At 42.8% G+C, this 26,350-nt stretch overlaps 3 protein-coding genes across 9 annotated transcripts in view; 1 reads left to right on the forward strand and 2 right to left on the reverse strand.

Moving 5' to 3' along the window:
• Positions 1–455: 455 nt before the first annotated feature.
• drd (drop dead) lies at positions 456–11,711 on the forward strand. Its single transcript, XM_018015489.2, has 9 exons — positions 456–1,251; positions 6,867–7,013; positions 7,822–8,075; positions 9,069–9,357; positions 9,428–9,773; positions 9,889–10,251; positions 10,371–10,687; positions 10,756–10,904; positions 11,004–11,711. The coding sequence occupies exons 1-9, from the start codon at positions 762–764 to the stop codon at positions 11,247–11,249; spliced, it is 2,601 nt and encodes an 866-aa protein (XP_017870978.1). The 5' UTR covers positions 456–761; the 3' UTR covers positions 11,250–11,711.
• A 1,676-nt stretch (positions 11,712–13,387) lies between these two features.
• Positions 13,388–14,201, reverse strand: RpL37a (ribosomal protein L37a). The gene is made up of 3 exons (XM_018015505.2): positions 14,078–14,201; positions 13,741–13,876; positions 13,388–13,669 (listed from the first exon to the last, which is right to left on the reverse strand). The coding sequence occupies exons 1-3, from the start codon at positions 14,078–14,080 to the stop codon at positions 13,527–13,529; spliced, it is 282 nt and encodes a 93-aa protein (XP_017870994.1). The 5' UTR covers positions 14,081–14,201; the 3' UTR covers positions 13,388–13,526.
• A 207-nt stretch (positions 14,202–14,408) lies between these two features.
• Positions 14,409–26,350, reverse strand: part of LOC108619127 (uncharacterized) — a 33,087-nt gene continuing 21,145 nt past the window's right edge. For 5 of the 7 annotated variants that reach the window (XR_016271434.1, XR_016271433.1, XR_016271435.1 and 2 more), the window contains exons 4-11: positions 23,421–23,633; positions 21,242–22,060; positions 20,987–21,166; positions 20,495–20,890; positions 19,941–20,421; positions 17,812–18,621; positions 17,024–17,125; positions 16,937–16,953 (exon numbers count right to left, since the gene is read on the reverse strand). Coding sequence is in view for 2 of the 7 variants with exons in the window: in XM_089476179.1 (XP_089332305.1) it covers positions 15,527–15,740; positions 16,795–16,953; positions 17,024–17,125; positions 18,109–18,621; positions 19,941–20,421; positions 20,495–20,890; positions 20,987–21,166; positions 21,242–22,060; positions 23,421–23,633 (3,077 nt within the window). In the remaining 5 variants the exon portion in view is untranslated. Of the gene's footprint in view, positions 15,741–16,794; positions 16,954–17,023; positions 17,126–17,811; positions 18,622–19,940; positions 20,422–20,494; positions 20,891–20,986; positions 21,167–21,241; positions 22,061–23,420; positions 23,634–26,350 lie in introns of those variants that run through there. The other 2 variants (XM_089476179.1, XM_018015486.2) reach the window with 2 other exon arrangements.

A 26,350-nucleotide genomic window follows, 5' to 3' on the forward strand; every position in this document is an offset into this window, starting at 1 on the left:
CACACACACACATATATTAAAATAGCTGCGGGATTATCACTGCTCGATCTGTGAGAATGAAGCGAAATCAATGCAAAATTGCATTGAGCAAGGGTTGGGGGCAGCTGGCTGAATGGGCTGTAGCTGGCCAGTCGAGTAGTTGGTTAGTTGGGGAAGCTTTGACGAAAATAAACAAAAAGCACGAATTTCGCATTCGCGTCACGAAGCACAATGCAATCGACGACGGCGACGATTCTTGACGAGATGTGCAGTCGCTCAAAATTCGGTTTGCATTTGGTTTTGAAATGTTTTTCGGTTGGCGGCTAAAAAAGACCAACGCGAAAACACACAGACAGAGACAAACAGACAGAGAGTGCGAGAGAGAGAGAGGGAGACACACACACACACACACACACAAAGACACCTGTTGAGCCGCCGAAAGCGCTTGGCTGAGCGGTCTTCGTACGCTTCGCGGCACTTGGACAATCAGTTAACGTTGAATGTTAGGTCTTGGCGGTCGCTGAATTATTCGCTGGCAAACAGCAGCAACCACAACTAGCGCGCCGCATCGAACGAACAAAATTAAATATATATCAATTTCAAATCGACGAAGAATTTGGCTAAAGAAATTCCAATTTAGTTTTGTGTGGCAAATTCTGTGGATTTTCTTTTCCGTCTGTGTTCTCGCCGCGTGTGTTCAATTCAATTTTTGTTTATATTTTTTTTTTATCTACTTTAATATTATTAGTTTTCGTGTTATGTGCAGCTGATTGGCTGATTGCATGCGCAAGGAACACATTTGCAGCGCTATATTCGGTGCCTCGTTTCCTGCTGGGATGCGCTGCCAAATGCTGGCGCTACTGGCGCTGCTGTGCAGCTGCCTGGGCACGCGTTGCGGCTGCTGGGCACTAGGTGGCGCTGCCGCCGCTGTCACGCACCCCACGTGCAATCTGAAGGATAATTGCAATTTGGGCGAAAATCTTCTAACGGTGGCCGGCGATGGTGATCCCGTTGAGACGCACATTGCCTCCATTTTCGAGGATAAGGTCAACTATAGCCTCAAACTGTTTGCGGATGATGCCAATGCGGCCACAACGACAACAACATCCAGCAACAGCGCCACAACAACAACGGTGCTGGACGTGCTGCACGATGCGCTCGCTGCGGGCAATCTCAGTGAGCTGCATCATCACGCCATCAGCAACTACACGCTGCGGCAGTTGAGTGACAGGCGTGAGGAGGAGCAGGATCAGGTGGAGGAGGAGGAGCGCGGTAAGTGATGGAAGCAAAACTAGAAGAGAGAGAGAGAGGGCGACAGAGAGACAGAGAGAGAGAGAGAGAGAGAGAGAGAGAGAGAGAGAGAGGGGGGTAGATAGAGCGAGGGAGCTGTAAGCTGAAAGCCTGAGAAATTTATGATATTATGAGGTAGTTTTACTGATTAAATAGAGATTCTTAGGAAATGGTCGATATTTATATTTATTTATAAACATATTTTAAATTTATATATATTTATATTTATATTGTAATATACTTTAGATAAAGTCTTTAATATTTTTTTAAATGAAAACTCAAATTCCATTCCATTTCTTATAGAGCAAAGTTGTTTTTAGTTAAACCTTATTAAATGACGCCAGCCTCAGCCAGCAATGCAATCGTTAAATTTCTGACAATCCCAAGTAACTCAGGAAAGAGTATTGTTAGAATTTGGTATATGGGTTTTTTCTATTTTATTTTTTTATTTTTTTAACATATTTTTTTTATAGAACAAGTGATATCATTCTATGCAAATTGTGTATAAGACTTGAATAGGAAATGGGAATATATCTGTGCATACATATAGGGCTATATTTATGGAGCTCATGACTGAAGCTGACTTCAGTTTTAGCTACATTTCACCTCTCACATATCCCAGGGTAACTTTACGCACAGCATTTGCCACTTTGATTTACAACTAAAAAAAAAAAAAAACATATTTCGTATGACTAAAAGTTGGGACTTTCTCACGCCACCCACGTCGCACTTCACGCAACAAGCCGCGGGCGAAGTTTGCGATTCGGTTTCAGTTACAATTGTCATTTGTAGCTGTTAATGTTATTACACAAACAGAGAGAGAGAGAGAGAGAGGGGGAGAGAGAGAGGAAGAGGAGGAGAGAGATAGGCCCAGACTTCAAGTGGACAAAGCTATCAACGGAGTTCAGCTGTCCCTTTGCGTATTTTTGCACAACGCAAATGTTGCATAAAAGTTGCGCGTGCGTCAAATAAAATCAATTGCTCGATTATATATATGGACGTATATCCAAGAGAGCTAGCGATAGTCGGAAAGACAACAGCTCTTTGCTTGACCATTTGTTGTTTGAGTCTTTGTCACACCAGAGACCTAACACGTCCGCCATCAAGCAAGTTTAATGGTCACAAAGACCTCCAGGGTCAGCTGTACGTGATCAAATCGAACCCTTGAACAAGAGCCGCCCACAGTCCAATTACACTGAGCTCGTCGTCGTCATATGAATCGGAGTTACGCGAATCGAAGTTAGCCAAATGCAACCATCATCAAGTTCATTTCTTGAGAACTCTGCTATTTCGCTTTTTAGGTCGTAAATTCTTGCACTTATTTCACAAGTTCATATGATGTAATCAAGTTTCGTAGATAAATTATACTGAGATTATTGATGTCTATACTCAGAATGTATTAAAGAGTTGGGTTTGAATTGTTTTTATTTTCATCTAAGGTACCCATGTACAGGCATACCGAATTTCAAATCTAAGACTCTTAGTTATAAATAGTTAGAGCAAGTTTGTACCTATGTATTTATATACAGAAGGAACTTCAGAAATCACAGCTCTTCATGTCTTTCTGTTGTAAATAATAATTAAAAAAAAAAAAAAACGTATTATTTATTCTTTTCTTCATAATAAATATATCAAGATATCTATACATACATATACATATACATACAAGTATTTTCATGCTTGTAGAGTACTTGAGAATTTGCATACCAATTTTCAGGGCTCGAGCTCTTGATGTTAACGAGCTATAAACGAGAAGCCACAATAAAAAAATTCGTTTTTTTTTTTTTTTTTTTTTAATAACTTTGTGGGCAGACCACATAATATACGAAAATTGTCAATAAGATGATATGGCGTTTATGATAAAGGGCACAAGCGCGATAAAATGCTGATGTACGTAGGTACGCTTGTACGTAGGCCGAGCCACTTGTTTGGCCTCAACTTCCGGCTCGATGCGTCACGGCTCTCCACTCACTTAACATCTCCAATTGGCTGGGTCTCTCCAACCTCGTCTCACTCAGCTTCAATTGTTGCCAACGAATTCTTGCTAAAAGGTTCGGCCTCGCTGTTAAGTCCTAAGTCAAATAAGCGCAGTGGAAAGAAGCATTGTGCATCGGACCCGAATTGGATTTAGTTTATTCTAGATATTTATCTGTCCATATGTCCACATGTAGATCCCCGCTTTAAATGTGTAGCTCAACTTTTGGGAATCATCTAAGAAATTCTTAAATGGACAATGAACTAACTGCCAGCTCTCTTTCTCTCTCTCTCTCTCTCTCTCTCTCTCTCTCTGTGTGTGTCTCTCTGCCTCTCTTTCTCTCTGTATCACTGCCTCTCTCTTTCACTGTAAATATATAACAGAAGACAAAGTCATTCTGTCTTCTTAGACGTTATAGCGATCATATTTTTCGGTATCTCTCTGTCTCTCTCTCTCTCTTTGCTTGTCAGTTTCTCTCTGTCTTTGTGTCTCTCGCTATCTAGCCTTCTTTCAGTCGGTAGTTCTCTCTGCGTCTCTTTCTTTCAGTCTCTATATACATCTATATTTCTCTCGCTCTCTCTCTCTCTTTCTCTCTCTCTCTCTCTCTCTCTCTCTAAGTCTCTAAGTCTCACTTCAATCCATATGTAAACACAATATGCATTTGTAAACACTACCCACTCTTTTGGCGTTAATCAACACTAGATTGAAAGAACAAACTCATGTTACATGCGAATCTCTATGCTCAGCTATTGACAAAACGCTGTGAGTCACGCAAATGGTCAACTAATTGCAGGCAAACAGTTTTTGGTCTGTTTGGCGTTAAACAACACTGGACAAACATTACATGCAGCTAGCCACACGCTCAGCCTCGCAACTGCCATCGTGACTTTGGGCTTTTGAGCTGAAAACTCGATTCGCTCGATTCGCATGCCCAGGCATCGGGTCATAAAGCCTCAAGAGCACTTCGTCTCCGACTCTTTGATTATTGTTTATGATGACAATTAACATTTTGTTCATGATGATGATGGCAATGATGATCTGGCAGAATGGTTGCTCAACACTCAGGAGCTCATCAACTGCAGCGTTTATTAACCATATCAATCAGCGTTTAGATATTGCAAATAGAGTACTCAGAATGCCCATTCATATTAAATGGTGATCGTAATTGAGCATTGCTAAAGATAGAGCACACCCTGCACAAGTTTACCATGTGGTATTTAGGATTTCTGCTTAACAAGATCAGTATTACTTGATCTATATACGAAATTTCGACTGAATACATCTTTTAATTGCAGTTCATATGACCGTAATAAATATAAATGAATGACATAGGTACATATATTTTTTAAATATTCCATTTATAGGGTATATCAGTTAAACTGCAAATTTCTTTAGTAAACATGCTGTTTGGGAGTAATGCTAATTGGCAGCCAACATAACAAAAACACAAGAAAAGACCAAATAAAAAAGAAACAGAGAGAGAAAAAAAAACAAAATTCATTCATTCGATAAGTCCGAAGATCGATAAACAAACAAAGATGCGTTGTCATGATCCGTTGCTAAAAAGAATTTGCAATTCTTGTATCATAAATCAAATAATGTAAGAATCAAGAGATGATAAAAATATGAGAGAGACAGAGGTAGAGAGAGAGAGAGAGAGAGAGAGAGAGAGAGAAAGAGAGAGAGAGGAACAAAGTCACTAACATATAGAGAGAGGCTGAGAACGAGAGGGCGATTGCTTTTTATGCTACGTTTGAAATTCTGAATGTATGCCTATAAAATATCGATCGATATAGACCCAAAATAAATATGCCATTATTTTGCTAAGATTATTCAAATTCCTTAATATAATACTTTTAATAATAATCCATCGATGCTGTATTACGCAAGCTCTGCTATACTCAGCTAATTAGCATTTCTTTAAGTACTTTTGTTTCGCCTGGATTTTCAACTGACTAGACGACAGATGAGGATGACGAAAAGGCAGAAATAGCTGGTTTAACATCTTGCTACGATAGCAGCGATCGCATTTGTCATGCAAGGCACATCATGCGGTCAGCCCAAACTAAAGATTTACGAGTACCGATTGGCCATAGAATACTCAATTCTTCCTTGTCTAAAAGTCTATATAGATGTACATACATATAAATAGTCGGGAATGATTATACAAATGTGAGCATGCATAATGTCTACACTGTTTGCATAATTCAGATTTCTAGGGCTTTGAATTAATTATAAAATTAAATGAAAACAGAAATAATACTTCAATTAATATATGCTTAGATATCGAACTATATCACAGCTTTACAAAATTTCTAAGAATTGTAAAAATTATTTCTAGATACACAGTTTATCGGTAATTTGTTTGGCACAGTTTAAAAAAAACTGCGTTTATTTGCCGAGCTAAGGTCTACTAAATTTCAAAACTAGTTAAAACTATAATATTTCGATAAAATGATCGATAGCTATATAGCTATCGATCACCATGGATCAGGGCATACTGCAGTCGCCTAGTGCTCGGATGTCTGTCCATTCGTCTGTCTGGCTCACAGCTGCTATTTTAGATTTCATTGCGGATTATCGCATATGCATATAGAATATGACGACAGGGGCTTAATAAGATTCCGCAGTCTTCGCTTGTCGTCGCGTGTCTGACGCATTTTCACTGTTTGGGGACTGCCCAGTTGAGCAACAATGCCACCGCCAGCCTGCCACCTCCCCAGACCCTCTGTTGGCTGCCACGCCTGGCGACTTCGACAGCCCCAAGACGGATGCAGGCGGGCAAAATAGCTGACAGATTTGTCGAAGCGACTCGCATGGAATGGCAAATGAGTAGCACGCTGAAGATTTTAAGCTTAGAGCATAAAAACAACAGCAGCAACAGCAAAAACTGTGCTGAATGAGAAGAAGAAGAAGAAGAAGCAGCAGCAGCAGCAGCGACATCGACAGACGACAGTTCAGTAATGATAATGATAATGCTAATAAGAACAAAGCTCAACAATTGCGCACAGCATGCTGATCGCAATCCAACTGGAATTCGATTTCAATTGGAATAGAAATTGGGCTGGGGTATCTGTTTAGCGTTGGCACGCACGCATGCCATAGATAATAAATAATAATAATAATGAAACACACAAAATATTAATGAAGTCAGCAGCCGAAGCAGAAGAAGAATAAGTTTAATGGCAGCCAAATTGCGTGGCGCCTCATTAGCAACAATTTCTATGCAGTCAACAGCTGTTGGCCTGCAGCAGCTCTGCGTCGCGTTGCCAACTGCGGCTGACATCAGTTCGCTTCCTGTTTGCGGGCACGCGTCGCATTAACCAAAAAGGCTGTTAACGATCAATCAATAAATTTATCAATGAACTAAGCGTAACGCATATAAGAGAATCATAAAAGAAGTAATAAATGCTTTTTCAATCGCAAATTGCCATTAGTTTATTCATTTATTTAACTTTTGAATTCAAATTTGAACTCCTTTGGCGCGCTGTGATAAAGTTGGCAGCTCCTTGAATGCTGCAAGTGTCAGTCAGTTGCAATGCCCGCCGCTAGAGGGCGGCAAATTTGAATTAGCTTGGAATTCATTTGAAATGTTATACTTTTATTTTTTTTTTTTTTACAGTTTATTTGTACAACATTGGCCAACGCTTCTTGGCCTTTTCGCAGCCTTTCGATGCCGCTCGTAATCCGAATGCCTCGCCCCTTTGTCGCGCCCACATGCGACGCTATATGCAGGCGTTAAACAATTTTGATCTGTGGGCCTTGAAAAGTAAGTATCCGAGTGCGCTGTGAATGAGTGTGTGTGTGTGTGTGTGTGTGTATGTGTGTGTTTTGTGGCAACTCGACTCAGAATTCGAGTCATTGCCAACCGGGCTAAGAGGCTGGCGAGAATCGCAGACGCGACGACATGAATTGAAAGAGTGCAAAGTCAAATGAATCAAATAATCAAGTTCTGAAATTGTAAACACACACATATGTGCACATATTCATGTGTGTGTGTGTGTCGTGCGGCTAAAGTGAAGGTCAAGCGTCGAACTTTACCCACATTTGCGCGAATCAAGCAGCGACAGCCGCAACAATGTCAAACGCAACAGCTGAATTTAAGCCAACTGCAGCAAATTGCAGTAGCAGCAGCAACAACAACAACGACGACTGTAACATAACAACAACAAAGACTGTGCGAACTTGGCCCCAAACTGCGACCAGCTGGCTGCATAGAACTAGAGCTGAGCGCGTGACACGTGAAAGGCACGAATGATCGCGTAGTTGCAGAATGCAACAAAATGAAAAAAAAAAAAAAAAACAACTAAATAATAACTTACTAATTCGATATACTAATATTGATTCTATATTAACATCTTTATATTTAATTAAATTTATATATTAGTTATTTAATTATTTATTTGCTTGCGTGCGTGCTATCGGCTCGTGCGTGTTGCTGTCCATCTCCAATCAGAACGCGATGCGCTCGCGCGCTCTCATTGAAATCACAGTCAAGGTCGCTGCTTTGTTGCTGCTGTTGTTATTGTTGCCCGTGATGATGGGGGCAGTCTCAACTAATAAGCTCTTTCTTGCAGTGCACGACGCTAGCGGCAAATTGAACTCGGGCATTCTCAATGGCAACATCAACCAGCCGGGCGACTTCGATCAGTGCATGGGCATACAGCAAACATTCGATGACGGCACCGATGGCAGCCCGGCGAATTCACAGCTGCGCGGCCAATACTGCTTGGCGTATGCACAGCCAGTGCTGCCACACAAATCGAAGCGACTGCAAGCGTTCTTCGAGCTACTGCAATCGCACGGGCCCTTCCGCAGCGAATTCAATGACGTAAGTAAAGCAAGCGGGAACAATACATACATATGTATGTATGTATATGGGACATATGCAAATGACTGGCGGCAGTTGAGCGAGTGAAAGCGACAGATCAGTGTTGCGCGCGCACGCTCATTTCAATTTAATATTGGCATGACAGTCATTTACAGAATCTCGGCTTATCTGGACTTAACCTAGGCTTTTATTAGTACTTATAACTACTTACATACATATACATACATACATATTTTGTATGCCTTTTATGTGCAGCGCTCAAGTTCGTTGGCCAATTGATGCATTCGAAGTTGCGCGCTTAGCACGTGACTGCGATTGCAATTGGATTAAAGCCATTAATGGCGACTATACTCAGTTGCACACATACACACATTCATTTGTATGTTTACTTGTATATACATACATATGTGTGTGCCTAGGTGCGGCGACATTTATATGTATGCATGTAGGTAGGTAGAAATTACCTCAGGAAAGTTAGTTGCGCTTTCGTTCAAATAATTTCGCCGCATCGTTGGCGTGAGCGAGATGGCAACAGCTTTGCGGCAAGTTCGACATTGAACTTGGCGAAAAGTACGAGCAAAGCGAAATGTTCGATTTGATTTCGCCACACAAAAAAGCTAAATAGAAACAGAGTAGAGAAAACGCTGATTGTCATAATATGTTAATCAGCGACCAGCCAAACGGCTTAGGTTCAGTGAACCTCATAGAGCGGTTTCTATTTTTTACTAAGCCAGATTTGATGACGGTTTTGCAGATCTGCGTTGTAGGAAATTCTTGTAAATCTAGCAGCGGAATCCAAAAATTCTTGGGCAATAAACTTAATGATACACATATATGATAATTTATTACATATATTCTATATGTCTGTCTCTCTCTTGCATTCTTATTAGCAAATATTTCGATTTTAAAACGAGATTAATTGGATATCGTGAACAGGATGTAACTAGACCCACTCACTATCCGTCTCTTTCATTCTCTTTCTCTTTCTCTCAGCCTGGACATCGCGTGCCTCGCTATTCATTGGTCAATTGGGGCATCTGCGTGCCATCGGGCTGCACGCATCGCGATGTTGAGTACAGTGTGGCCGAGTATTTGCGCAACCAGACCACCGCCACGGGCATCACGTTCCAAGTGCGCGTCGAGCCGAAGATGTGCCAGGTGCGCGATCCCCAGCCCTGGGACCGCAACACCACCTGGGCGGTGCGCTTCTTTGTGCTGGTGCTCTGCGTGGCCGTTCTCTCCACGGTGTACGATCGCAGCACCAAGACGCAGCCAAAGCAGAGTAAGTGCAGCAAGCCGTCCTATCCTATTCGCATCGATACTATATAAACTGCCCCCGTATACCCGTAAAGATGAGTGGTGTACGGCCTTCTCGCTGGACAAGAATCTGCGCTGGCTGTTCAGCACGAACAGTTCGCCAGGCGACATCGAAGCCGTGCATGGCATTCGATTCCTGAACGCCATGATGCTCATCTTCTCGCACAAATCGATGGCCATGTTCTTCAATCCGTACAATAATCGCACGGCCATGTCGGAGAGCCTGGGCCAGCCCTGGACGGTCATCGGACGCGCCGCCTCCCTCTACACGGACCCGTTCCTACTCTTCAGCGGCATGTTGACGTCGTATTCGCTGTTCGGACGACTGATGAAGCAGCAGCCGATACGCTTGAAGAACGAGTACATCAGTCGCCTGATGCGGTAAGTTGGGCAGACTAGATTTACAGGGTATTACAAGTACTCAGCATGGCAGGGTGTTTGCTAGTCGACTACTCATGCTTATTTTCATATTATTGTAATTCTGTTACCTCTCCAGCATCGTGCCGCCTCTGGCTGCTTTGATACTCTTCTGCACCTACGTCCTGCCCCTGTGGGGCTCCGGGCCGCAGTGGAACCTGGTGGTGGGGCACCATGCGGACATTTGCAAGCAGCATTGGTGGCGCAACCTGCTCTTCATCCACAACTACTTCGGCTTCAGCGAGATGTGTCTCACCCACACCCACCATCTGGGCATCGATACGGAACTGTTCGCCGTGGCGCCGCTCTTCATCTTTGTGCTCTGGCGCTGGCCACGTCGCGGCCTGCTCGCCCTGCTGTTCCTCTGCACGATAGGCACGGCGGCACGCTACTATACGACCATTGTGAATCAGCTCTCCAACTACATATACTTTGGCACCAAGTGAGTAACGGTTAACCCTATATATATTGCTGATCATTTCCCTTCCTATGCTCTATATATATTGATTTTTCTCTCTCTCTCTCTCCCTTTCTGTCCATTTGCCTCTTTGCCTACGTCAGCATTCAGCGTCTGTTCCGCACCGCGGACTACATGTACTCGTTCCCCCCGCACCGCTCGACGGTCTACATCATGGGCATCCTGCTGGGCTATGCGCTGCGCAAGTACCAAGGCGTCCAGCTGAGTCGTCTGCAGTTGCGCCTGGGCTGGCTGGCAGCGACCGTCTGTGTGCTCGCCTCCCTGTTGGGACCCGCTCCGATGGGGCATATTAGCTACGTCTACAACTCGACCCATGCGGCGATCTATGCAGCCTTTGCGCCGATTGCCTGGTGCCTGTTCTTCTCCTGGATCGTCTTCGTCTCACACAATGGCTACAAGAGTGAGTGAATTGACATGCAGCCACCTCACATTGCTCGACTAAACAATACCCTGCCTCTCGTATTACAGATAAACTAACCAGACTGTTCAGCTGGCGCGGCTTTCAGGTATCCACGAAGCTGTCCTACGCCATTTACCTCACGCAATTCCCCGTCTTCTTCTTCAACGTCGGACGAAGGCGTCACATACATCACTATTACAACTTTGTCTCGATTATTGTGAGTATATGCTATATCGATTTATTTATCTAGTCGAACTTAACTCTCTATTCAAAATCAGAAAATCACTAACCTCTTCATCTATTTCCATGCTTCCAGCTCGATACCAACGAATTTATCTCGATCTTTCTGGCCTCCGTAGCGCTAACGGTGCTCTTCGATGCGCCCTTCCAGAACCTCAAGAAGCTGCTCATCAAGCGCCCATCAAGCAGCCCGGCGATCAAGTCGAAGGCGCCGGCGACGACGTCCAGCACTGCCTCCCAGCTAACGGATACCCCACAATCGCAGGAGCGTCCGTCAACAGATCCGCAGTCGCATTCGCATCCGCATCCGCATGCCGATTAGCCAGCTAATCGATCTGCGTGTGTTTGTATTTTGTAAATTTGTCTTAGCATTTAGTCGCAATGTATTTAATTCGCCTAAGCCGACGCCCGTACACCCTACCGCCCATTCCTGTGCGCATACACCCACTGCCCGAATACCCTACCCTTAGTCATAGTGAAACGCTTTATACGTTGTAAATTGTACTTTTAGTCATTCCGAAAAGAGAGAGAACGAGAGAGATAGCAATAGATTGTTGTTCTTTTTTTTTCATAGTCATAAATTAACCGATCGCTGCTTTTTTATTGTTTTACCATCATCCTGCTTTGCTATAAAGTCTCTATATATATATATGTACGATATACCTAATTGTAAGCCAGGTCGAAAGCGCTTTATTTTATTTGTACCTTAATTTTTACTTTTTTTTGTTTCTCCTACTCTAATAAAATCGTGCAGCACGTACATATACTGTACTTTTAACTATAAGCGAGAGATCTTTTCTATGGAGTCTACTTTTGGGCGAGTTTTATAAATCGCCTTCTGATATTTACGCACATATATACATATATTACTTTGCACTGCTTGCAAGCAGTCGTTTATCTGCTTTATTTCTCAAGTAAAGCTGAAGGTTCATCACTCGTTTTTTTTATATGGCAAAACTGCTTTTTGTGCTACCTGAGAAGCTACGATACATATACATAAAAGTATCAATTTATATCTATGCTGATTCTGAATCTGCTATTATTGTCTCGGAACCAAGGCACATTCGTTATCAAGTGGTTCAACAGCTTCATATTATATTGGTAATTACACCTCATCTAATATAAAATTTTCTGTAGCATTTGAACTGAAAATAATAATAACATTGAACTTACATATAAATACAACAAGAAAACAATCAAATGAGGTCTAGAAATTCAGCTTGACGCTATAAGTCAATTCCAAATTGAACAAACAAACTGATACTAGATAAATTCATCCAAATGTTTCGTATTGCTGCCAACACCCACTTGAAAAAACTGCGTGTGCTACAAGTAAAAAGCCTGGGTTCTACTGGTACATGAACATAAGGGATATAGAACGAGATCTCAATGTTCCTACAAGCCTGGAGCTCGGCAAAGAATACCTCAAAGATCTCCTAGCTAGAAAACTAAACCATACGCAACACGTCTATTATCAAATTTAAATTACGATATACACATGAGTTATACGTTATAGTCACCTACATCGAAACATGAACGTTTATAGGTAATTAGACAGAATAGAAATGCATAACACTCAAATACATATATTATTTAATATAGTATTAGGAAACAGCCTATTATTATATCGTCTATCTGCTCTCATCATATTGGCATACGCTCACTAAATAGATAACATTTTGATTCCAGTTTATGGCAACAAGCAGTATGTTTGATTTGCCCAACTAGGTTAACTCTTATTACAAAGTAAGTACCAGGGAATCACTAAATCCGGTGTCAATTGGCCAACTGGATATTGTCAACGAATCAGAATGCAAAGGCACAAACTGAAGTATAGTAAATGCTGTCAAAGTTCGTTCTGCACTCCTCTAACACTCGTCGGCGTTATCCTAGTGAATCGAGGCAATCCAAGCGCCAAAGCAGTGCGAGCGAGAAAGCAACATCGCTTTCCACAACATGCTCACACATACATTTAAGCAGAGTTTGTCGCAATGTGTTTATGCCTCCAATTGGATCATTCCAAGCATAGCAACAGTTGGGGAAGATAGCCCAAATGATTTCCTATTAAACGTGTCACAACTTGCATGCCCTTAAGCTCTGACAGCTAATCCAGTGCAGCTGTAAACCAGAGAAGGTTGCGCCCCCTTAAAACGTAGCATGGTAAGAAAAAGGGTGCCGCAACAACAGTGCACGGCCAGCGTAAAGCCAGCCACGATTCCCAATTGCAGTTCACAGTACAAAAAAAAAAAAAAAAAAACACAATAAAAAAAAAAACAAATCGATATAAACAAAAAAAAAAAAAAAAAACAAAAGAAAAAACTAATCAAATAAAATTAGCACATTTATATAGTCTTTAGCTGTTTTCACTTGTTGTTGCGGCGCCTTTTGAGCCTGATATATTTCATTTTTTTTTTTTTTACACAAATCCACAGAAAAAAATAAGCACATCTATTTGTTCACTTAATGAAAAAAAAGTAAATTTATTAACTCCAACCGATGATTGGAGTAAGAATTTTGTTTGCTCTTGTTGCAGCAGCTGTTGCTGCTAATTTGTTGTAGTTATATAGAGCGCTTGCGGGTGGCCCAATTAGCTTGGCGCCTATTTGCCGGACTGCGCCTTCTTGGGCTTAGCCTGGGTGCCTTCGCGGAATCCGTTGCGGAAACGACGACGCACAACCTTCAGATAGCTCATGCGGCCGGTGCCAGTGGTCTTCCTCCTCTTGGCCTTCACGGACCAGTTGTCTAATAAGATGAACACATAATTAGTATTGGCATATGAGAGTGGGGGGAGTTGGGATGCGGGTGCGACTTACATGAACGCAACTTGGCTGCGGGGTAGCCACATTGGGCGCAAGTGGATTTCTGGATGTGGTAGGAGGATCGGCCACAACGACGGCACAGGGTGTGCGTCTTATTGTGGCGTTTACCAAAACTCGAGGTACCTTTCGTCTGTAAACAAAGATGAGTTGAATTAGTATGTTGCAGCACTTCATTATTAATTGAGCCAATTCGTCAATTTCAATAGAAACACTTGAAGCGAATTTTGCACCAAATATATAGTTGGGTTTCGTTAAAAAATATCCGCGGATGCATAAAGAAATTGACGATTATATTTTGGCTTTGAACGTGGATAAATTTTCGTTGACGCACCATCTTGTGTGGCGAACGCTCGTAGAAGAAAGAGCGAAAGAGAGGCGAATCAAGCGAATGTCAATTTGACAGCAGCTGTCGCACAAACATGGCGTGCTGACAGGGTTGCAAGCGTGAGAGCGGCACCTATCGGCCATATATTTTTTTTATCGATAGTGCGCACGCATGAGTGCGCGTAGTCTAGTTGGAGCACACAACGCATTTTTGAGTTCCTGAACAATAGGTGGCGTATTATTTACCATGGCGCGCAATTCAAATTTGCTTGTTTGTCGATAAATGGCTTCTAGCGCGCAATTCAAAATAAAAAAAAAGAAATCAAACAAGCAGACAATTTAGTTAAAATGATCATTGTTTTATTTATGAAATAAATTATTATTATTTACATTGGAAATAATGCACGAAATACAAATAATATTGTATACTCAGCGGGTTTTTGCATTCAATATATATAAAAAAAAATACAAATCTTTCGCCTAATCCAAAAAAAAAAAAAGATTTACACACTCAAAACAAAACACGTTAATTACATATATGAAAAAAGTAAACTATATAAAGAAAATGTATGTGTGTGCGTGTAAAATGGAACTAAGTGCAGAGATAAATGTAAATTGATTTTGAATATCTTTTAGTGAAAAATTTTTTTTTGTCGTTTGCTTTTCTTGCCTTCAATGGCACGCGTACTACAATATTATTTATTCATCTTGTGATTTGTGAGCTATGGTTGGGGTTTTATAGGATATGCATCTATATAGGGTATGCTACGTAACTAAGTAAGAAGTTGCGACTATGCGCAAGTCGATTTGGCCTAATTGCTTTCGCGCTTTAGGCTAAACCAAGTTGCACATAATTCCTGCTGTGGTTTAAGGATCGGTTGAATTCGGTATATTATTTATGGTGCTTCTTCTTACTCTGCTCTTCGACTAAATACTAAGTTATATAAAAAACCGCGCCACGTCTCGCCTCGCCTTCATGTACCTTCGCTTCTTCTGTTTCTTTTTATCAACTAATTCATAAAAAATTTTAACTAAAAACGAGGGGGGGGGGGGGGCACTCAATCGAAAACTAGTTATGATTATATATAGGGATTTTCGAGTACATATATATATATATAGATATAAATATGTATATATATAGTAGCTATTGACTTTTGCAAAAGTTTCAAGAATTCCTTAGGCTCTAATATGCATCTCCCACTTCTGCTTTTCTTCTTTTTCCTTCTCTTTTTTTGTTTTTTTTTCTTTTCTTTTTTTTGCTATAAACAGAAAGTTTTGAACTACAATCTAAAGCTCAATTCGAAATCCGACAGAAAATTGCAAGCAAAAAAAAAATTATATTAATAGAAATTTGTTCAGGCTCCGTTCGCTTCGATTATTGCGATTGCTACGATAGCTTCGATAGTTGCGATCGCTTCTATTGCTCCTCCACGCTGATGGTGATGATCATGGTTGGTCAATAGTGTCCGCCACCACCGCCGGCACCGCCCCCGCCGCTGTGCCTGTGGTGCTCGCGCCGCCCGGCGGACTGATCCCTATCGCGATAGTCGCCGTTGCGTGAGCTGCTCTTGTGATGATGGTGATGATGGCGCTTCTTCTCGCCCTTCAGGCACACATCCGAGACGACCATCTCCGAGTTGTCGCGCATGCCGTAGTTGTCCCGGCCGCATCTGTCAATGATAAGTTATACATATTTAGTTTTGAATTTTTGTGAATGAGTGTGAATCGTAGCCTTGAGCTTAACATGAACTTTGACATACAGTTTGACATTCAGTTTAACTATTTGTCGGTCTGTCACTGTTTATTTTAGATAGTATTATTTAGTTCTTGACTGAAAGCTGAGCATGTACTTTGACATCTATTTTAACATGAAGTTTAATATACAGCAGTATATGTCATTTAGCTGATAATTTGGAATTTAATATAGATAGTTTTGGAATTCACATTTAATCTGCAGTTAGAGGTAGTATAGGAATTACAGGATGTGCAGGAAGTACTACCAGACAGTTAAACATGTAGTAAAGCATTATATCATCAATATGCTTGATTTTGAACTTACCATGAGCTTTAGCAAGTGTCTTGATATATACTTTGGAAAAAAAATCACTTTGAAAATAAATTTGACAAATAGTTAAACCAGTAGGAGAGCTTTATATCATCTACCTGCTTGAATTTAAAATTACCATGCACTTTAGCAAGTACTTTGACATATACTTTTTTGCATTTTGACAGATAGTTAAATATATAATCATATCCTCAATTTAAATTTAACATGCACTTTAGCAAGTACTTTGACATATACTTTTTTGCATTTTGACAGATAGTTAAATATATAATCATATATCTTCCTCAATTTAAATTTAACATGCACTTTAGCAAGTACTTTGACATATACTTTTTTTTGCATTTTGACAGATAGTTAAATATATAATCATATCCTCAATTTAAATTTAACATGCACTTTGGCAAGTACTTTGACATATACTTTTTTGCATTTTGACAGATAGTTAAATATGTAATCATATATCTTCCTCAATTTAAATTTAATATGCACTTTGGCAAGTACTTTGACATATACTTTTTTGCATTTTGACAGATCTTCCTCAATTTAAATTTAACATTTAACACTTTAGCAAGTACTTCTATAACGCTCACTTCCAGAGCACTGAGCATAAGCTGTCTTGACAGTTTTTCCACCTGCCATGCTCTGGTTAGTCTACTCACCTATCCAGATTCTCGCGGGAGCGTTGCATATTGTCGCGCAAATTGTCGCGAGAGCGCGTCATGCTGGGCGGATCGAGCGTCTCCTTGCGGCGCAGCGCATTGTGTGAGCTGTTCTTTGAGGCGGATTCGTGCAGGTTTTCCCACGCCTGGCGATAGTATCTAGAGAGGGAGAGAGATGGCAAACGCTTTAGCGGTGAGTATTTCGAGTGGGTTTGATTGAATAACAAACCTATTGAGGCCATTGCGGGAGCCGGAGGTGGAGCTATCGAAGCTGGCGACCGTGTTGCAGTCGGGTGAGGCGCGATGGCGATAATGCTGTGTGGTGCGGTTTCTAAGAGAGCGAGATAGAGAGAGAGCGAGAGACAAAAAAACGAGAGAAGAGAAGAAATATTTAGATTAGTTAACTTTCAGAGTTAGAGCGACAAGTGCAGAGGACACTACGAGGAACAAAACTAAAGGATGTTAGTTACACAAAACAGACAAGGAAAAATAGAACACACAAAGACAGAGCAAGAGAGAGAGACAGAGAGATAGTAGGTGAGATAGAGAGAGAGAGAGAGAGAGGTAAATAGAGTGTGCAGGAGATTAGATACAAATAACATACAACAAAGTGAGCAATACAAATGAAATGAAAGAGAACGACGGAAAGTGCGTGCAGTGTATGAAAGAGAGAGATAGACAGACGAAGAGAGAAATAGAAAGGGAAGAGACAGAGAGAGACAGAGATATATATAGAGAGAGAGAAAGTGCAGGCGACTGTATGAGTGTGTATGAGTGTGTGTGTATATATGTGGGTGTGGCCCGACAACAGCTTGAGTTTGATTGACTGATTGATTGATTGCTTGATTGATTAATGATTGATTGATAGCGGGCAGCCCTCACAGCATTCATTTCCGAAGCTCCAAATATGCTTGCTATTGTTGATTGACTGATTGATTGAGCCTGTTGACTGAGCGTGTTTTGTATATTGTGTGGAGAGTATGTGTGTTCTTGTTGTTCTTGTTGTTGGCTGCTTACATTTGTGTGTTAATATGGCCGTGTTGCGGTTTCGTTTCGATTGACTGAGTTGATTGATTGAATTGCTTTGATTGAATTGCTTTGATTGATTGTAGCTCGTCTTTGGCACACGTTCACATTACGTTCGCAGGTAGTCTTCGGTTTTGGTTGCTTCATTTCACATCGTTTCGTTTCGTTTCACATCGTTTCGTTTCATTTCTATTTCATCATTTCACTTCTTTGGTTTGAGCTAGTCTCCTCTCGCTCGTTGTTCTTAGGTTGTTTCTTTCTTTCTCTGTGTCGCTCTGTCTCTTTCACATGTGATTGCTGCTAAAGAGACCCGCTCGCGCCCTATAGCCACGCCCATAGGTGCTCAGCTCCCGCCTCGCCAGCTTCTGGTCCTCGAAGGGGAGCGCGAGGACGCTGTACCACAGCGACGCTGGCGCCTCGCCGCGCGTGCTGGAGCTAATGCTGCCATAGCCATCGCCGAAGAGTCGCATGTGGTAGCCGCCGAGCAGGCCGCCACCGGCACCACCTGCACCACCTGCACCACCCTTGCTGCTGCAGCGCGTCAGCTGCGCTGTCGAGGCATAGCTGGTGGCGCTGGTGGCTGTGGCTGTCGCATAGCTGGGCAAACGGTTGGGTGGTGCAGCACGGTGGTGCGACTGCGACTGCGACTGCGGCTGTTGTTGACGTTTGTGGTGCGGATGGGATCTCGACTGCTGCTGATGATGCGGGTGGAGCTGATGGTGCCGCTGGTGGTGATGGTGGTTGTGTTGATTGTAATTGGTAAAATGTTTGGCGAGGTGGCGCCGTTTGCTGTTCGGGGTGCTGACGAATGATATTTGCCGAAGAGACAGAAGAGAACGAAAACGAAAACGAAAAAAGAGAGTTGTACAACAAAAGAAAGAGAAAGCGTATCGATGTATGTGTGTGTGTGTGTGTGTGTGAGTGAGTGTGTGTGAATGTGTGTGTGTGAGTGGTGCAAGTGTGCGTTGGACTGAGAGGCAGAAAGAGAGAGAGAGAGAGAGAGACAGAAGGAGAGAGAGAGAGAGTGAGCGAGTGAGAGAGGGAACTCTGCTCTACACTGTGAATATGTACAAAAATGGGAGATATACAAATGAGAGAGAGTGCAGGAAAGAGGGAGAGCTTAAAAGCTGGATGAGATAGAGAATGATAGCGAGAGAAAAAGGGACAGACAGCCAGAGTGAGAGATAGAGAGAGAGAGAGAGAGAGAGAGAGAGAGAGAGAGCAAGGCCAGTTATAGTAGGTGGAGAAGACAACAACATCAACATCAACGACAACAACAACAAATCGCATTTTGAGTTTGTGAGCGAACAACACTGGAGTGGAAGCAGTTACAATTACAGGGTATACAGTTGGAAATGGGGTATATAGTTTGGTGTCAATTTTTGTGTGTTTCTTATTTTATTTTTTAAAAAGGGAACTTAAAATATTAATAAAACTAATCTAAAATCTTAGCAAAGCGCAGTCTATTAGCCTCTCTATTGGTTATGTAAGACCTGTCTCAAGACCTGACTCAAGATTTCTTCATATATATCTCAAAAAAGTAGAATTTCAATAGCTGGTTAATACTTTAATTCAATTCAATTAAAATTTGAATTAATTTTCATTTTAATATTCAGCTTTTCATTCAATTTATATTTCAATTTAAACTTAAGTCTCTTTAACTGAAAAGTGAATATTTGAATCTCTATTTTCAATTTATGCTTATCATATCTGCATTCAATATCTATATCCAATTTCAATTTAAATTTAAATTTAAAAATGCAGCTTCGGCCTTTCATTTCTTCATTCAATTTCTGCATTCAATATCTACTCTCAGTTTCAATATCTATATTCAATATCTGCTCTCAATGTACATTACAATTTATGCATTCTATTTCAGCTTTCAATATCTGTATTGAATTTCCGCATTCAATATCTATATTTAGTATCTGCTTTCAATTTCCATTTCGACTTTAAAATTCGAGCTGCAAAATGAAAATTCGTATTTTAGTTTCTGCTCTTCAATGTCTCCTTTCCGCTTTCAACTTGAATATCTATTCAATTTCGCCTTCAATTTCGACTGCTTTTTCTGCTCGAATTCGAATTTCAATCAAGTTTCAATGGACTGTCTTGGCACTCACCTTCTGACCAGGATGACGATCGTCGTGATGACAGCAGCCAGGAAAACGAAGCCACCAAAGGCACCCAGAGCCACAATCGCTCCAAGATTGAGCTTGGCCTCTTTGGTCTCCTTGCGATCGGGATTGTCGACGGCAAACGGCACGTTGACATTGGGCGATTGATTCTGGCGAATGTTGACGCTATCGGCAATCTCATTGTCCTGCGGATGCGAGTTGAGGATGATCTGCTGCGTATTCCGCGTGGTCGTCTCCAGCGTGGGTCGAGTACGCGCCGGCGTCGGGGCGTAGGTGGACACGGGTCCAGGCGCATGTTGGGTGGTGCTGCTGCTGCTCGAGCTGGAGCTGCTGGTGCTGTAGCTGGTGGGTGGCGTGCTGCTGGGCTTCTTGGGTATGAGCACGGGTCGAATGGTGCGCCGGGGCGGAAACTCTTCGCGCACAGTACCCGGCACCGGCACATTGACAATGTCCTCATCGGAGTCGACTGCAATGGGAGGAGAAACACAGATGATGCTACCTCTATCTCTCTCTTTCTCTGGCTCTCTGCTCTCACTCACCTTCGCCATTGATCTCCACCTGTGGCGTGCTGTGTGGATAGCTGGCGACTGTGCTGGGCGTGGCACTGCTGCTGCTGCTGCTGGTGCTGATGGGCGGACGATAGGCGGGCGTGCGACTCGTGCTGGCCGTGATCTTGGGCCTAAACGGCGGCAGCGAGGACGTCGAGGCCGTCGAGGGCGGTGCGGGTGGCGTGGCCAGCGTGGAGGGCTCCAGTTTGATGCAACGCGGCAAAGCGCTGCTCCACTGGCCCGTGGCCAAGCAGCTGAGCACACGCGGTCCCTCCATGCGATAGCCAGGCGGGCAGCTGATCTCCGCCTTGGAGCCGTAGTAGGTGCCGTTCGGAGCGCTAATGATCGTGTTGTAATAGTTGCCCGGCAGCGTATCACACTCGACAACTGAGAGAGAGAGAGAGGGAGAGAAGGAGAGAGTGGGAGAGGGAGAGAGTGAGTGAGTGAGTGGGAGATCGAGGTAGCGGTAGAGGTGAGTCTTACTCTCGCAGCGTGGCGGCGGTCCGTTCCAGCGCTCGTCAAAGTCGCAGGTCAGCAGCGCGCGTCCAATCATCTCGTAGCCTTCGTCGCAGGCATATTTCACCAGGCTGAGGTAGCCGACGGTGCCATTGAGCAGTCCATACGAGCCATGGGCAATGCTGGCGGGCAGACCGCATTCAATGTCTGCAAAGTGAACGGTGTTAGAGTATAGGGTATAGCGGGCATGATCGACCAGGACCAGCGAAGGGCTCTACTTACATTTGCAGACGGGTGGAAACTCGTTGTAGAAGCCCGTTTCGAGGCAGGTGCGTGTCGCCGGTCCCACCAGCAAGTGGTTCGGATCGCAGCTGTATTTGATCTGGGCGCCCACCTCGTAGCCGTTGAGGGCGATCATCGTCGAGTTGGGCGGCTGCTCGGGCCGGCCGCAGGTCTTGGGCTGGTGCTGGCAGATAAAATTGAGCAGAGTGTTGCAATTGGTGTCGCTCCAGAGCCAGCCCTTGGAGCCATCGAAGCGGGCGCAGTCCTCGTCGCCGCCCGGATGATTCCAGAAGGAGACGGTCAGCTCATCGCCGTTGACCCACTTCCAGCTGCTGCGGTCGCTGCCATCGCGCACAGCGCCCATCCAGTACTGGGAGCTGACGTCGCTGCGATGGCGACGCCACAGCTCCCAGCTGATGAAGCCCTGCAGGGCTGGGTTGCTCTCGCTGATCAGGGTGCCGCCGCGCGACCGACAGAAGGACAGCGCATCGAGGAAATTCAATGGCTGCCGATTGTAGAAGATGTAGCACTTGCCGTTGTACGAGGCCAGGGCGCCGGGCGGCTGATCCCGGAACGTGGGACAGCGCTCGATGGGCAGCGCCTGATCCGTGTAGACGAATGCCTCGCATATGGACAGCGGATTCGGTGTGTTGTTCTCCAGATGCACGCTGACAAAGGCGCCCGGCATGGGCGGATTGCAGGGCAGGAAGAGCGGCTGGCCGGCCTCGAGGAGGCCGGTGAAGCGATTGCATATGGGATTCGTGCCCAGGTCGGGACGATTGTTGCCAACGCGCACCACAATCGTAGCCGGTTTGTTGCCTGTGGCAATGAGAGCAGAGCAGCAGACACAATCAGATGGGCAAGTGTGTGGCATGCAGCAAGCAGCATGCAGCATGCAGCATGCGGCATGTGGCATACAGCATGCGGCATACAGCATAGAGCATGTGGCGGGTCAGCCAAGTTCAGTGCGCAGTGAAAGTAATCATAAATATTCGGCTTGCATTTGCCCTCCCCCCCTGCCTCCCTCCCTCCCCTCCCCTCACCTACCTACGTCACAGCCAGGCCCTGCCAGCCAGCTGCACCACTGAGCCATTGCAAAATCACATAACACATTTTTTCGTCTTCTTCTTCTTCGTCTTCTCGGCGGCTGCCACAACTTGTTGCAGCCAAGTGAAAGCATTTGCCTGACTTGTTTGTCTACCCTTTCTCCCTGGCACTCTTTCTGCCCCTCCACCTCTCGCTCTCTGCTTCTATCTCTTCTACCTCTGACAGTTGTTTGCCTTAGCCGTGAGTTTTGGGGGCTACCCTTTGTGGAACCTGCGAACCCGTCAGGCGACTTCGTGCCGCATTCGCCTTCGCCTTCGCCTTCGCATTCGCCATTTGGCTAAAAAACCAACTGAAATCGGACAGCTAAGTGAGCACTCAATCTGCCTGGCTGTGCTCCACTTGAAGTTGATTCAATTTCGCCTTGAATTCAAATTAGAATACTTACAGTAATCGTGGCAATAGACATAATACTTCTCTGCCAAGGAACTCATTTTACTTCTGTAAAGAGTGCTGAGACTTCTGGACTTCTTACTCTATTATATACTTCTACCATGATGAATGATCTATCTATAAAATACATATAGATTTTCTTCTTTCTTTTTTTCTTAATAGCCCCAACTCCAATTCTAAGCTCAATTCCCATTGCTTTATAAGCTACTTCTACTTTATAGGTTTAAAACCCATTCAAGTCTTGAGCATGCTTTAAGCTCTCAAATAAATATAGTAATTAATAATAATAATATGTTGCTTGGCTTTATCAACAATTCATTAAATAGATTCATCTACTTTCATAGCTTTCTGCTATAGAATCCCAATGCCCATCAGCAAATAATATATTTATATAATTATAATCTCTTATTCTATAGCTATTTCTACAGAAATATAAAAGCTTCCAAAGTACATTAAAGCTTATAACTAAAAGCTCAGCTAAAAGTAAAAGCTTTAATCATATATTCAACCATTAGATTTATCCTTTCACTTAAGAACTTTATTTAGATATCATTCTATGACATTTAGATTGCCTAAGCTGAAATTTCTATATGTCTCTAGCACAAGCTTAAAGCTCTAGATAACTGTTTCATTCGAATGTCGCATCTGTAAAATCTATTTATTTTTTTTGCAGACAACTTACCGCAACAGGATTTGCCAAAGTCCAGACGCACCAGCTGCACCATATAGGGCTCCAGCAGATTGACATACCACCAGGGCGAGCGCTCCGGCTTGGTTAGCGAACAGGTCTCCGGCGTGAAGAAGGCGGAGGTGGAGCCATCGATGGCCTTCTGTGGTGCACCGGCGCCCTCAGTTGATATCTGCATTGGCGCCTTGCCCGCGGCCACGTTTAGCACTAACGAGATGAGAAATAGTTCAAGATAGTTGAGATTAAAGCGATGGCGAATTAAGATTTCATAGGTTCTTCGAAGAGTGCGTTGGGCACTCAAATCAAAGGCTTTTGTCTTATTGTTGTCATTTCCCAGACCCAGACAAGGTCCATAGAAGTTTGGCCAGGGCTAGCTCTGTGCATGGCCCTGACACGCTTACGGGACGGCAACAAAAGCCAAAGACCTATACAAAACAAAAAAAAAAAAAATAAATAAAAAAGTTCTCTCTAACTGCAAAATTTGTCAAGTTAAAGTCACAAACTCGACAGACCTTCTAGCTGGCTAGTAACCAATTAGTGGTTAGAACCCAGCGAGTGTTACAAGGCCCAAAACTAATTGCCTGTGTGTGTGTGTAAGAGATTAACAAACGATAAAAATACCCTCGAATCGAATCGAATGGAGTTTGGGGCAAGAGCCGTAAGATCTAGGGGGTAAATAGGCTTTTGTCTATCACATTTAGTGGGTTGACTTATGCATCGATAATATCTCATTGCTAGAACATATTCTTTGATAATTGTTATTTATCGATAGTGTAAAGATGCGAGCATATCGATAGGCTTTTCTTATGATCAAAGAGGAAGAGATATATCAAGTTGTGTGAATCTCGTTTCTATTGAGCTACCCTTTCTGTATTCCTTATCGCTGCTTGGCTGCCCTCAATCCCTGGCAAATCATCTGCTCAAATGCAGTTTATCCGTTGGTTTCATTAGTTACAGGGTATCACACTTATTTAAGCAAAAGTGAAATTTGGTCTTTTTTTTACCAACTTTTTCTTTCAACTGCTTTTTGTTGTAATTGTTGTTGCTTGGTCTTAATTACATTGCTACGCACTGAGTGCGAGTGTGTGTGTGCGTGTGTGTGTGTGAGTCAGTATGTGTGTGGCAGCAGTGAGAGATTCATTAATCAGATGCATCTGTCGGATAAAGAAGGCACACCGGCTCACTTGGCTCCACAGCTAGGCAGGCAGCGGCTCATGACGCGCTCTCAGATCGCAGATCGTAAAAATCTTCTGTAGTTATTTTTTTCTTTCTTTTTTTTGTATTTTATTTCAACAGACTTTCTACAGTGAGCAGCAACTGCTTCGAGTTATCTACGCTTATCTGGCTGGCAGGTGCCGCTCTTGGTGGCACTTCCAGCTCCATTTCCATTGCCATTTCCATCTCTATCTCCATTTTCAGTGTCAGCTTCAGCCTCAACTTCAAGTTCAAGTTTCAGCGTTAATTAAGTGCCCAGTTGAAGCGAGTTGTTTGTTGTTGACAAATGCATTCGTTTTGGTTGAACTATTTCGTTTCAATTTCATTGTGATTTGAGTACTTTAAAAATTATTGTGGCTCACGCAATTAGTTTGCATTTTTAATAATTTCATTTTAATTGACTTTCAGTTTCAATTTAGTATCAATTTAAATTGAATTTGATTTAGTTTTCTTCTGATTTAAATTTGCTGATTCAATTATATGTTTATTCAATTTCAATCGCAAATTTGTAAGCAATTTAAATTCAATTTAATTTACTCATCGTGCTAGTCGACGCCTAATTCACATTTCAATTTAGATTTGGAACTAATTTGATTTCAATTAATTTTCACTTCGATTTTTCGGCAATCTTCAATTAAATTTACTTTTATATTCTTTGACCTAGTTCGATTTTAAAGACTTAACCTCTTCAGCTACTCTTTCAACTTTAAACTCACTTTTCAACACTTTCCAACTGTGACAAATGCCTGTGGAAGTGCGCCCTACTTCTGCTTCAATTTCAATTTTCAATTAACCACAATTTCCAATTTGATGTTGGGCTCTTAGCTTTGGAGTTTTGCAGCACCGCCTGCTGTGTCATCAGGTTCCCAATCATTGCGCTCACATTCAATTTGGCGCTATGCTCTTTCAATTCCCATTCAATCCAGCCATTGTTCAATTAATCAATGAAACCGACGATTCGTACCGGCGGCTGTGGGCTGCCATCATTCAGCCAGCTGCCGCAAGCAACGCCAATTTGTCTGCAGGGCGCAATTTACCACTCGAAAATCAGTGACAGCCGTAAGTCAACAAAACGCAACGAAAAGAAAAAAAAAACCGTTAACGCTCAAGTCTTACAAATCTGGGAAACGTAATGACAACATATGACATACCGACCAAATCGAACTTTGAGCTCACTGAAAACCGAATCCAATCGCCTCTATTAGCAATCAACTCAGTTGATGATCGATAGACACAACTTGATATTGACTTGACTAAACATGTGAATGTTTGTGGCTGAGATATATCCAGATATCCAAAAGAATTTCCCCTCGTTTTTCTAAGCTCTAGCATCGGCATCATCTGCCTGCCTTGCTTTTCATTCAGCTGCAGCGCGACGCCAAACAGGTTCGCCCAACGACGACCAAAAATATGCCTCTAAACAGTTATGTAAACTATTCATGAGGAAATGAAAAACTAGTTTCACGTTGCGTGGGCGTCGGTAGCTAAACGATGCTCTGTGAAGAACCATTTGTCAGAGCCCATGCTTGGAGCAGATGGGCTGCTTAAGTAGCTATAGAAAGGGCCAAGGCTGAGAGACAATTGCTCCATTGAAATTGAACTCAATTCGTATCTCACTTAAATTAGTGAGTCTGTAGTAATATAAATCGATTTTTGAAATGAAGCGTTAATGAAATTTTAAGTCGCATTGCAATAAAAACTTAATTTCA

Source organism: Drosophila arizonae, chromosome X (genome assembly GCF_054131065.1).
Source record: "Drosophila arizonae isolate 15081-1271.41 chromosome X, UAZ_ARI_1.0, whole genome shotgun sequence".
NCBI classification, from domain to species: Eukaryota; Metazoa; Arthropoda; class Insecta; order Diptera; family Drosophilidae; genus Drosophila; species Drosophila arizonae.